The 13,380-nt window shown below is 37.8% G+C and overlaps 3 protein-coding genes across 5 annotated transcripts; 2 read left to right on the top strand and 1 right to left on the bottom strand.

The window, feature by feature from the left end:
- Positions 210 to 2,384, top strand: LOC107631322 (probable nucleoredoxin 1). Of its 2 annotated transcripts, XM_016334732.2 has the most exons (5): positions 210 to 364; positions 464 to 943; positions 1,027 to 1,506; positions 1,579 to 2,047; positions 2,087 to 2,384. In XM_016334732.2, exons 1-5 carry the CDS (start codon positions 278 to 280, stop codon positions 2,239 to 2,241), a joined length of 1,671 nt encoding a protein of 556 aa, XP_016190218.1. In that variant the 5' UTR covers positions 210 to 277; the 3' UTR covers positions 2,242 to 2,384. The 2 variants fall into 2 exon arrangements, with proteins under 2 accessions (XP_016190218.1, XP_016190217.1); XM_016334731.2 differs by having other exon boundaries at positions 1,579 to 2,384.
- Positions 6,076 to 7,959, bottom strand: LOC110270389. Of its 2 annotated transcripts, XM_021119639.1 has the most exons (3): positions 7,195 to 7,959; positions 6,980 to 7,102; positions 6,076 to 6,813 (listed from the first exon to the last, which is right to left on the bottom strand). In XM_021119639.1, exons 1-3 carry the CDS (start codon positions 7,514 to 7,516, stop codon positions 6,686 to 6,688), a joined length of 573 nt encoding a protein of 190 aa, XP_020975298.1. In that variant the 5' UTR covers positions 7,517 to 7,959; the 3' UTR covers positions 6,076 to 6,685. The 2 variants fall into 2 exon arrangements, with proteins under 2 accessions (XP_020975298.1, XP_020975299.1); XM_021119640.1 differs by having other exon boundaries at positions 6,980 to 7,955.
- On the top strand, positions 10,506 to 12,920 carry LOC107634698 (probable nucleoredoxin 1). Its single transcript, XM_016338124.2, has 4 exons — positions 10,506 to 10,658; positions 10,823 to 11,302; positions 11,380 to 11,859; positions 12,133 to 12,920. The coding sequence occupies exons 1-4, from the start codon at positions 10,566 to 10,568 to the stop codon at positions 12,709 to 12,711; spliced, it is 1,632 nt and encodes a 543-aa protein (XP_016193610.1). The 5' UTR covers positions 10,506 to 10,565; the 3' UTR covers positions 12,712 to 12,920.

Raw genomic sequence — 13,380 nt, 5'->3', positions numbered from 1 at the left:
ACGTAAGCAAGAGTGACGAATACACGGTTTTCCACTTGACGTTGCCTAAGTCTATCTACAATCCTTAAATAGTTAATGGAAATTATGAAGGATGTTAGCAATAAATTGCATTTTAAATTTTAAAATTAAAATTAATTTTTTTAATTTATTGTTTACATTGTAAAAAAAAAACGTTATTTTCTTATACCTTCTCGTCTATATATATTACGAACTCTGGTACCGCTTGATGACGGTACCCAAGTGAATTTGAGTCTGTGAATACTCTGTTTGGTTTACCATGGAGGATGTTGCAGTTGCACACAATGTTCTATCACTCCTCTCTTCTCCTCACAGGGACTTTCTTATTCGCAACAACGCTGATCAGGTAAACTATTCATCACTTAATTCCTCATTTATGATTGATTTTGAAGCTAACTCTGGATAATAATGTACTAGACCAGTTTCTGTTAATTTTATTTTACAGGTTAAAATTGAGAGCTTGAAGGGAAAGAACATTGGTTTGTATTTTTCAGCATCATGGTGTGGTCCATGTAGAAGGTTCACCCCAACTTTGGTGGAGGTGTACGATGAGACAGTTTCCAAAGGTGAATTTGAGATCGTTTTTGTATCTTCTGATAGAGATGAAGATTCCTTCAACGGTTACTTTTCCAAGATGCCATGGCTTGCTATTCCCTTCTCGGATTCCGAGACCATTAGTAGCCTCAAGAAGCTGTTTCAAGTGAGGGGGATTCCCAGTCTTGTTCTGCTTGATGAAGCTGGTAAACTTGTCACTAAAACTGGGGTTATGCTTATCAATGAACATGGGGCTGAAGCATACCCTTTTACGTCACAAAGGATCCATGAGCTCAAGGATCAAGAACAGGAAGCCAGGAGGAACCAGACCTTAACATCAATTTTGGTCTCTCGCTCTCGTGATTTTCTCATATCTTCTGATGGGAAAAAAGTAAGCAAGTAAATTCATACTTTTGGCTTGATGATGACCATAACTTGCAGAGTTTGAGCTTAATTTTGGTGTATACCCTGCAGGTACTTGTATCTGAGCTTGAGGGCAAGATAGTTGGTCTGTATTTCTACTCTGTTGTATACAATGCATCGGCAAATTTTACTCCAAAGCTATTGGAGGTATACAAGAAGCTGAGGGAAAAGGGTGAGAAGTTTGAGGTTGTGGGAATACCCTTAGATAGTGATGAAGAATCATTCAAGAAAGGACTTGAAAGTGTGGCTTGGCTATCCTTGCCTTTCAATGACAAGAGCATTGATAAGTTGGCAAGGTACTTTGAGCTCTCAGCTCTCCCAACTTTGGTTATTATTGGAGAAGATGGCAAAACTCTTCATTCCAATGTTGCTGAGGTTGTTGAGGAGCATGGTATTGCTGCATACCCTTTCACTCCTGACAAGTTTGCTGAGCTCAGTGAGATCGACAAGGCCAAGGAGGCGTCTCAAACACTCGAGTCAATTTTGGTGTCTGGAGAACAAGATTTTGTCATAGCAAAAGATGGGGTGAAGGTATATACACACTATATCTTGAAAACTATCATTTCAAAGCTAAACTATTTTCTATTCTATCAATTTTTTCAGGTTCCGGTTTCAGAGCTAGTAGGAAAGACCATCCTCTTATACTTCTCAGCCCATTGGTGTCCTCCATGCCGCGCATTCCTTCCAAAACTCATTGATGCATACCAGAAGATTAAGGAAAAGGACAATAGTGCATTAGAGGTAATTTTCATCTCAAGTGACCGGGACCAAGACTCCTTTGAGGCATTCTTTGGAGGAATGCCATGGTTGGCGCTTCCCTTTGGAGACTCAAGAAAGGCTTTCTTGAGCCGCAAGTTTAAGGTATCCGGCATCCCAAAGCTTGTGGCCATTGGATCAAGCGGCAGGACCGTCACAAAAGAGGCCAGGGATCTCGTTGACCTTCACGGCGCAGATGCTTATCCTTTCACTGAGGAGAGGATTAAGGAGTTAGAGACAGCAGAGGAAGAGATTGCAAAAGGGTGGCCTCAGAAGTTGAAGCATGAATCACATGAGCATGAGCTTGTGCTCACGCGCCGCAGGATATATAACTGCGATGGTTGTGATGGCCAGGGCCGTGTTTGGTCCTTCTATTGTGCCGAATGCGACTTTGATCTGCATCCAAAGTGTGCATTGGAGAACAAAGAAAGCAAACATGATGAGGCCAACGATGAAGACAAGTCTAAACATGGTTGGGTTTGTGATGGACAAGTTTGCACTAAAGCTTGAAATCTCCTTACATGTTACATTTTCAGGCCTTTATTATATCTATATTATGTCTTGTGAGTTGTGTGGAATAATTTGGATGCTATATAATATGATGTGAATGTTAATAAAACTATGGTTTCATCTTTTTTGAGTTTTTTCTCCTATTCTGCATCTTCCTTTGTCTTATTTTGGCTATTTGCTTGGAAAAGGTGTTAAGTTAAAGAATTCAATTGATCACTTCAGTCATTCTCCATTAATAACTGTTACTCAACATTGGTACATTCTCAAAACTTGTGCCACAATGTCATCTACCATAATATACCAAAGTGTAGGAAAACAGAGTGGAAACAACTTTTATGTATTTGCACTTGTGGATAGGTTACTTGACGCGGCTCAATTTTTTCGTTATGGAACCCATGAATGTGATGTGCCTGGATATGGAAATAGGGCGTGCTAGATCAAATGGTGGGACAGCTTTATGTGAGTGGCAGGGGTTAGAACTCGCATGGTCCGAGTTTTTTGTTGGAAAAAATTGGCTAACAAGTCGGAGGGTCCGATTTAGCAGGGACTGAAATTTGAATTTCACAGCATGTAAATCGGACGGTGGGTTTTGTATATGTATATATATGAATTTTTGTATTAATCCGAAAATGAAGTCGCACGGTCCGAGTTGTATTTTTTAAATTTAATTTGAATCAGCTCTCCCTAATCGGTAGGTCCGATTTATGGATATTGTATATATAAAAGTGTGTAACTCGTAGAAGAGTCTTAGATCCCGTCTTCTTTTTCATCTTGCTCGGCTTCTTCCTCTGGTTTCTTCCATTTGTGTTTTTCTCCTTCTTGGTATGTAGCCCAAAAATCTGGTAGTGTAGTTTCTGTTGTTATTTAGTAGAGTGAGAGAAATGGATGATAGAGTTCTTTTAAAAGTGTATTATTTTGGTTAGATTTTGTTACAAACATCTGAAGGAGTAAAATTCATTTGTGAAAATCTGTTAGATGTTGTTATTCCCTTCACAATCTCATTTGAAGAGCTCAAAGGTGTGATCTGTGAGAAGATAGATTCTGAGATATCAAGGAAAATATCTTGTATTTTATACAGATATCTCATACCGGTGTTTGGTGGATTCGTCCAATTTCAAACCAAATATATAACGGACGAAGCGAGTTTACAAGAGATGTTTTCAATATATATTGAAAGTCGTGCTCAAATCTCGTTCATCGAGTTGTACGTTGAGTTCAAACAATCTGAGGCTGGCCAGAATATTGTACGCGAAGATTACAATAGTGACAGTGAAGAAGAGTTCGAAAGCAATTACGAAATTGTTGGTCCAGACGGTGATGAAGATCAAGGTGACGGCATCATGGCTCCAAATGTGACAGACGTGGCAAATGCACTCGCAAACGAAGTGCCGTTTGAGGAGCCATCTTTCATGTGAGTTTTGGATTTAGATGCCATGCATGTTCCGGAATTTCCGGAATATATGAGTGCAGGTACGTGGTTGCCTATATTTATAAATAGGATTAGAAGCTTGTAATAATTTAGATTGATCGATGGACCAAATAGTTAAGTGAAGTGTGAAAATATACTCAACTAGCATTTGTTTATCGGTTTATTTAGTTAAGTTTAAGATAATAATGTTGTTAGTTAGTTATTGATTTAGTAATTAGTATTTATTAATCAGTATTTAATTATGTGTTTATGTTGTTATTTTGTTTAGAATGAGATAATGACCAAATGTACAGTTTATTTATATCATAATTGATGCTGTGAGTATTGATTTACTTCTAGTTTCGTTTATTAAATATTCGTGTATTAAGTATTTTCTGTTCGGCTGTCTTCGCAACAGAAATTCCTATTGTCGCAGATGGTGAATTTGCCGTTGGGATAGAATTCAGTTCCAGATAAGCTGTTATTAAGGCAATGAAAGAGTATATCATCCGAAGAAGTATAGACTACCGAGTGTATGAGTCGGAGCCGTTGACATTTTATGCCAAGTGTACACAGTATGGGTCAGGGTGTGATTGGCTTGTCAGGGTTAGCATGATCAGCAGAAAGCACTGTTGGGTTATAAGGAGGTATAATGGTAGTCACACCTGTACCAGAGCTGATAAATTCCAATTTTATGGTTCATCTTGTGCTGATTTTAGGGGATTTTGTCAATACTTTCTGCACTTATCCACATAAAATTCATGGTTTTGTGTTTCCTTCCCTATTTCGCCTCATGATTGAAAACATGCTTACTTGACCTCAAAAATGCTATATTTTAATTTCTTCTATTACCATTCGATGCCGTGATGCGTTTGTTAAATGATTTCAGAGTTTACATGGCAAGATTGGTCTAGAAGATGGAAAGAAAGCATGCACAATTGGAGGGAACATGGAGCTTTGGAGTTTAGGCATCGACGCGTACGCGTACCTTGTGTGCACGCGTGGATGCAGGCTGCTGGGAATCGGCGCACACAGCTGACGCATTCGCGTGCATTGGAAAAACCTCACCGACGCGCGCGCGCACCGCGCGCGTACGCGTGGATTGAGAAGCCCATCGACGCGCACGCGTGCTTAACGCGTACGCGTGGTGTCCAGCACGTGACCTCATCAATGAAATCATGGCTGGCGATTTCTGAGGCTCTCCAGGCCCAATTCCAAGAGGACTCTTAAGGGAAAAGACCCAGGGATTGTAGGGGGAAGGGGGGGATCACTCATTAGACACTTAGACACAATTTTTGCTAGTTTTTTGTTCTTGTTCTTCTAGAGAGAGAAACCCTTATTCCTCTCTAGATCTAGTTTGATTTTGATCTCCCATTGTTGAATTTCTGGATTGGATTTTGTTAATTGCTAGTTAGGATTACTTAATTTGAATTCTCTAGTATGATTTTGCTTAGACCTTGTGTTGAATTATGTTGTCTTATTATTTTCCAATTTTCTACCCAATTTTATGAATATTATGGATCTTGAATTCTATGAGTACATTGATGTTTCCTATGATCATTAGTGTTATTTGAGTTGTTCTCTATGGATAATGGTTAGTGGGTCCTTATAATTTCCAATTTAATTGCAATTTGAATATGTCTTTTGTTTGTGCATTCCATGTGTTTGATGAAATGTTCCCTTTGATTATGGAGTAGTTCTCTTTACTCTTGGTCTAAGCTATGAGAATTGGGTGACCTTGAGTCATTGGGTCTCATTGGATTGTTGATTGGAGAACCCTTAGTGGTCAAGTTGATACCCATTGACACCAACCCACTACTAATTTAATTAGTAGATTGGTTGAGACTTATGGGTTGAAATTGATCAAGCCACTTGACGTACCTCAAGCCTAGGAGTAGATGTTACGTACTTAAGGCTCTTGGAGGTAGACTTAGTGAGTTTGGTTCATCATAATTGGCGAATTATAGTTGTAGACAAGGATGGTGACCCCAATTCCCATGCTTAGCCAAGAGTTCCTTTTATTATTCACATTTGAAAACCAAAAATCTCACTTGTTTAGTCCTTGCTTTAGTTGATTGCTTAATTCTGGAGTAGAAGTAGATCATAGATTCTCTTGATTTAGTTTCTTGCACTTTAAGATTTCTTACATGTTAAGTTTAGTAGTTTAAATTGTGATCATGACTTCCAACCCCGGATTTCTAACCAATGTTGAAGCATATGTTTGCCCATTCCTTGTGAGACGACCCGAGATTTGAATACTTCGGTTAAACTTTCATTGTGGTTGAATTTGTGACAACCAAATCCTTTAAAATTTGACTCGGGGATCGGTTATTGGTTTGGACTATACTATTCTATTAATGAATTCATCTTGTGAAATTCTGAACCGGTAATAATTCAAGAGCATCAAGAGCCACCATTTCTCAGGATCATTCTAAGCTAGATTCGATCACAATTGCAGAAGCCATCAAGCCGTTAGTCGAGGCTGACCCTTCGTTAAAGGTAAAATCAGTTATTGCAGAAGTGCAATCGAAGTTCAACTATACCGTTAGTTATCGGAAAGCATGGTTGGCTAAGCAAAAGGCAGTAGAAAAAATATACAGAGGTTGGGAAGCATCGTACGAAGCATTGCCTATGTGGTTTGAGGCCATGTGTCATAAGGAGCCATCAGCTGTTGTCCATTTTGAGACAGGATGGCAACAACAATATCGTCCCAATTGCATTTGCTATTGTGGAGGGAGATACTTCTGATGCGTGGCACTTTTTCCTCAGTAACCTGCGACAACATGTTGTCACTCGGGATGGTGTGGGGCTGATATCCGACCAACACGAATCCATCAATGCAGTTGTGGTACGCAGTAACGGAGCTTGGTCACCTCCCAGAGCTTTTCACATGTTTTGCATCAGGCATATAGAGTCGAATTTTCTGAGAAAATTCAAGGCACCGTACCTACAAAAACTGGTCGTCAATATGGGTAACATTGAGTAATTCTAAGTTTGTTGCTAACAACTACTTTCTCATTGCCCACTTTACATCCTTCACAAAATTCTTGCACTTCTTGGCGGCCTTTTGAACACAGAAGGAATGTACCGACTAGCATTACGACGTGGCGGATTAACCCTGAGATTGTAACCTTTGTCTGCCTCATCTGGAGTACGTGCCTCACCTGTATACAATTTAATTAAACAAGTACATAAAGTAATCAAACCAGCAAAGATACCACAGTCGTATAATAATAAGTTCTACAAACCAACCAAGTATACCATATAGTCAACTGAATCACAATATAATCAACCCATTAAACAAGTAAAGCAATGTATAAAATATAATACCATCATTACGGGATTCTTCATCCTCGTCGGACTCCTCTATTTCATCCTCCTCGTCCTCGTCCTCATCGTCCGGTTCATCTACTAGATACCCATTAGTCTCTTGTTCAAGTGTGTTAGCATTTTCTTCAATGAGTCCCATTGAAACACGATTAGGGTGTTGACTATTAAGAATTCCACGACCACTGTCACTCCTACTAGAGTCAACAGATACAAACCCTCCAGAAGCACCCGACGAAGTGCGGCACGAATGCCTCGCATCCAAGGAATACCTACCGGCCATAAAGTAATTAGGCTGCTGGGCATATTGTGATTGTCCTGCATTTGTAGCCATGAAACCAAGCAACTGGCTAAAAGAACCTCCTTCTCTTGAGTCAAACTATGGCATACCCCAATACTGCTGATGTATTGGGTACGATGGGGTAAACTGTGTTTGAGGTACATATTGGCTTGAGGACATAGGTTGTTCTTGTGGAAGTGGATTTGGAGGTGGAGGGGGTGGTGGAGGTGACTGTGGCTCCTGCTTTTGATTGTCAACATTCATATCCTGATTACTCTCATCATTCTCTTGAACCACAAGATTGGACAACCTCAAACGGTCCCCAAATTTTGCCCAATACCAGTACTTGTAAGTATCCAAGGGATGCTGTAAAGGCATGGAAAGCCCAGTGAGAACGTGATTATACCTGTTTGTCCACTTCATCACCCAAAATGAATGAGTCGTGGCCGTGGCCTAATTAAGATTCTTAGGACCAGTCATGACTTCTCCGTGTGCCTTGTTTAGATTCCGTTCCTGATGAGGAACTCCTTGAACAAAACTGAACTGTCGCCTATACCTATCGGTTGCATGCCACTCAATGCATTCAAAACAGACCAACGGCATCGTAGCGCTCCAACAAACCGAGTGCATGTAGATGTCTGGAGGAATTATGTCTGGATCCACGCGATCGACAGCATAAGCAACCCATACAAACTGGGAAAGATAAAGTAAACTCATGATTACAATCCATTTCACAATCACAATGGCAATAACAATAACAATAACAATAACAATAAGATTAACACTAACACTAAACCCGAAATAAATACTTCTTTAATGAAAACACACCTGGCCTTCCTGAAGATCATGCAAGGCCTTCCTAAAGTGAGCAAGCGTAAGATATTTATAGCGTCGGTCTACATGCTCCCAATTACGCCACCTAATATGACTTATTTTATTAACACAATTGGATTCTAAATAATAAGATACGAGGTGACTGTAGGAGAACATTACCTGTTTGCAAGCGGAAAACTGCGGGGTTCCCTAGGAAGCGGCGCTAGATATGGCAGGCGGATCCAAGCCCAATCCAGCAGAAGTGTTAGCGGACCATCAATCTCCTTACAGTCATAACGAGATGCCCTACATAACGCCCTGTATAAGTGTGCTAGACATGCCGATCCCAACTGTACTGTCCAATACTCCCAAAATCACGAAGCAGAGGTAGAAACTTTCAATGCACACCTGCGCCAGACTTGTCCCCAAACAAGATTGTTCCAATCAACAACATAATGTGGCACTTCACGTACCTCTGTATACTGTTATCATCAGTCAACTGTAAAATTTCTTTTAGATCCTGCAGCCAGGTCAGTTTTATGTAGCTTCCTCTACAGTCCGACTTACTGGGTGCAACTCCAAATTGGTGTAAACACTCCGCCTTCAAGACTTCAAAACTACTCATTGTCATCCTTGTGACTGGAAAATCGTCCGTCGGAAGACCAAGAATTATTGCCACATCTTCAAGCGTCACAGCACATTCACCAATCGGAAGGTAAAAGGTATGTGTGTCTGGGTGCCACCTTTTGATTAGAGCATTCACCAGTGCTTTTTGACATTGGACTACCCCAATCTAGATACATGATAAAAACCAGTTAATCATAAATGCTTCTCCACCCTATCATTGTACCGATCTGGAGGGACTGGGTGATCACATGTTAACATCCTTAAACTCTACAAAAACATAACAAATTATTATTTATCAACTCGTTAACATTTACTAATTTACTATTAGAGCAACTAAAATATCAAACTCGTGCTAAACTTTTTCCTAATTACAATATTTAGTAGTTACCATGTACTAACCCACCAATTTATTAACTCTCATTAGTAAAAAATCTGCACAACTAACTCAACAATATATTAATTGAAACCACACAACTATCATAAATTATCTTACTAAATCCAACTAAAACAAATAATTCTAACTTCTAAATTTACTTAATAATCCTAAAAATTACTCATAACTAACTATTAACAATAACAAGTAATACATAATTCCAATTCTTATTAAACTAATAATGCTCTTATTTAATTAACAATTCTAGATTAGTTGTTTATTTATTCACGGTTACAAAAAAATGTTATAATATCTAAAATTATAATCTCTAAAATTAATTATAAAATTTAATTAACTAATTATAACTTTAAAAATTATTACAAAAAATTTTAACTATACATTCAATTTCTAACCACAACAATAATAATTAACTTCTTAACAATAATAATTATAATTATAAAATATTAAAAAAAAAACTTACATATTTTGGATGACTGAGATAATGTATAATATGAAGTTCAGGACGATCAACTTCTCTAGATTTTTTTTTTGGTATTTTGAGTTTTCTTCCACCATGCAAACCAAGAACCAGTGGAGAAAGGAAGAAAAAGAAGTAGTAGCTGTTCTTTGGTGAAAAGATGAAAGTGAAAACAGATGATGGGTGTGGGTTCAGCATGGGGTAAGGTTGGGTATAAGGGCACCGTTGTGAGGAGACATCTGTACGCGACACGTGGCTGAAGAACCACAACATGCACAGTCCGTTTTCTCACCTACAACTCGGACCGTCCGACAAGCTATGAGAAACACACATGGTCCGATTTGTGGTGTTCTAACACCACACACAGGTCAAACACCCCTCTTCTACATAACCACGTCCAACCCAAACTTTACCTCCATATTAAAATTAAGATGATCTACTTGATAATATTTTGTCTTAATAATATTATAAGATGAGCATAATTTATTATTTTTAATTAGTAATTAGTTATTAATGTTTAAAAATATGAGATAAAAATATATTGTTAAATTATTAGACTAAGTGAATTATGTTGATGACTAAAAATAATAGTTAAAAACAATAAATTTGATCCTTGAATTATTTCTCTAATAAAAACGACAGAAATTGTTATATCTCTATCAAAATTAAATTAATTAGAATGAATTTAACATATGTCATAAAAACAGTAAGATGTATATTCTATCTTAGGTACGTGGTAATGTCTCACAAACTAAATTTTTTTTCATCAAAACACCATAAATTAAATTAATCTATAAATACATGTATATTTACAAAAATTAACAAATATAAAAAATTAAAAAAATAATTTTAAAAAACTAACAGACATTAGTTAATTAAAAATTTATTACAGAACAGATATTGGGTTTGATTGGTATTTGGTAACCCGAATGTATAAATAGGCCCCTTCATTCGCGCACATGGCATTAATCGAAAAAGTCACTACTTTCACTCGCAACTCGCATCCACATCTCTTTTCATGGCAGATTCTGAAGATGATGCCCCCGACGAATTCCAAGACCTCTTCTCTTCTCCTGACAGGGACTTTTTAATCAACAACAATGGCGATCAGGTAATTCATTCAATTCAATTGATCTATTCTCATTTTAGATTTGATTCAATTGATCTCATGTTCACTTAAACCTATAGAATTTAGATGCTAATTTGGAGTATGATACGTTTGTTTTAAAGGTGATGAATGGAATATTGTATAAAAGGGTTAGTTGCGAATTGCAGGTTAAAGTAGAGACCTTGAAGCAAAAGAAACTCGGTTTGTATTTTTCAGCATCGTGGTGTCCTCCATGCCAAAGATTCACCCCAGCTTTGGTGGAGGTGTACAATGAACTCGCCCCCAAAGGTGACTTCGAAGTAGTGTTTATCTCTGCTGATGAAGATGATGCCACTTTTATGGAGTACTTCTCTCAGATGCCATGGCTTGCTATTCCGTTTTCCGATTCGGAGGCACGCAACCGCCTTGATGAACTATTCGAGGTGGAAGGGATTCCTAATCTTGTGTTACTTGATGAAACTGGAGAGGTTGTTACTGATAGCGGAGTTGATGTTATTCGTGAATATGGAGTTGAAGGCTACCCTTTTACATTAGCAAAGATTCAAGAATTGAAGGATCTTGAAGAGGAAGCTAAGAGGAACCAATCCTTGAAATCTCTCTTGCTATCTCCTTCTCGTGACTTTGTCATTTCTTCCCATGGGAATCAAGTAAGCTACTAATTAACTAACTTTGTAAACTAAAACATAATGTGATTGTGTGTGTATTTATTCATTCATTCATTCAGATAGCTGTTTCTGAACTCGAGGGCAAGATGGTTGGCCTTTATTTCTCATCGAGTTCATACGAAAGATGCACTGAATTTACTTCCCGCCTTGTGGAGTTTTATGACAAGTTAAAGACAGATGGGGAGAGCTTTGAGATTGTGATGATACCTCTTGATGAGGATGAAGAATCCTTTAAGAAAGGATTGGAAAGTATGCCTTGGTTGTCATTGCCTTTTGAGGACAAGAACTGTGGAAAGTTGATAAGATACTTTGAGGTCTTAACTCTCCCCCGTTTGGTAATTATTGATGAAAATGGGAAAACTCTTCATTCTAATGTTGTTGAGGCTGTTGAGGAACACGGAGCTATTGCATACCCTTTCTCCCCTGAAAAGTTTGCTGAGCTAAGTGAGATCGAGAAGGCCAAGGCTGCATCACAAACCCTCGAGTCCTTGTTGGTCTCTGGAGATCAAGATTTTCTCATTCGAAAAGATGGTACCAAGGTAAAAAGAACAAACTTAGCGACAAAGAGAAATGATATTTGTATCACTTTCTTATGGTATAAAAAACATTTTTTTTTATCTTTTCTTACTTCTTATTAATCACTACTAGAAGTTGTATATATATATATATCTGCAAGTGTCCAACTCTAACTATTTTTTTCTTGCATAGGACTCATGTTATAGAAACAACTTTACTAGGGAATTAACTATTCTTTAACCAACTATCATTAGTAATTTGGATAATAAAATAATTAGGAGTTGTTCTTGTTTCAGGTTCTAGTGTCAGAATTAGTGGGAAAGAACATCCTCCTCTACTTTTCAGGAGGGTGGTGTGCTGCATGCCATGTATTCCATCCAAAACTAATAGAAGCATATCATGAGATTAAGGAAAAGGAGGAGGAATTCGAAGTGATTTTCATCTCAAGCGACCACGACCAAGCATCATTTGAAGAATCCTTTGCAGTGATGCCATGGCTGGCTATCCCTTATGGGGATCCAAGGAAGTCATACCTCACCCGGAAGTTCAGGGTGTATGAAGTCCCCATGCTTGTTGCAATTGGAGCAAACGGGCAAACCATCACAAAAGACGCGAGATTTCTGATAAACTATCATGGGGCACGGACTTATCCTTTCACGGAGGAGAGGATCAAAGAGGTTCAGGAAGAAGAGGATGAGGCTGCAAAGGGGTGGCCGGAGAAGCTGGACCATGAGAAACACAAGCATGAGATTTCATTGACCGTCCGTATGATTTATTATTGTGATGTTTGTGATGATGAGGGGCGTAAATGGTCTTATTGCTGTGAAAAGTGTGACTTTGATATGCATCCAAAATGTGCATTAATGGCTGAGTAGTAATTAAGGAATTGAATTAGCCAACATCGATCGGATAGCACTCAAGAACCCTCCTACTTCATGCAGCAAACATACATAAGTGATTCAGTGATTCGTGTGCATGCATGTATGCCATTTTTGGGAGATTTGAATGCTAATCTTGAATACATGTTCAAAAACAAGCCCTGTCTATATACATCTTCATCAAATGCATAATCTTCAATTTTATATTTTTTGGAAGTTGGAACAAATTAAAGCTCACAAACCTTTTGTTTATTTTCTTGGGCAACTATCTTTATATTGTGTGGGGGGAAAGAAATTCTTGCATAAATCAACCATAACATGTATGGCTAAATTACGATTTTTTTTAAAAAAAAAAAAAAAAGAGAAACGAAAAATTCTCTAGAAAATTATCATCACACATCCACACTTTCATGAATTATTAGATTTGATGAAAACACCGAAATGAAAATTTTAAAGTAGGATGTCTTATGCTTTGAAACATGTGTATGTATATATGGAGGTTAGTTTTAAAAATATTACTAACATTTGGTCTCATTTAATTTTATCTCTAATGTTTTTGATTTATATTAAAATTATTCGTAAATATATATTAATTCTATGTAAAATTTTAAGGATAAAATTAAAAATTTTAAGTGTAGTTTTGACACAAATTAAAAACGTTATAAG

This window comes from Arachis ipaensis, chromosome B03 (assembly GCF_000816755.2).
Source record: "Arachis ipaensis cultivar K30076 chromosome B03, Araip1.1, whole genome shotgun sequence".
Taxonomy (NCBI): Eukaryota; Viridiplantae; Streptophyta; class Magnoliopsida; order Fabales; family Fabaceae; genus Arachis; species Arachis ipaensis.
This window is presented reverse-complemented; position numbering and strand designations above follow the sequence as displayed.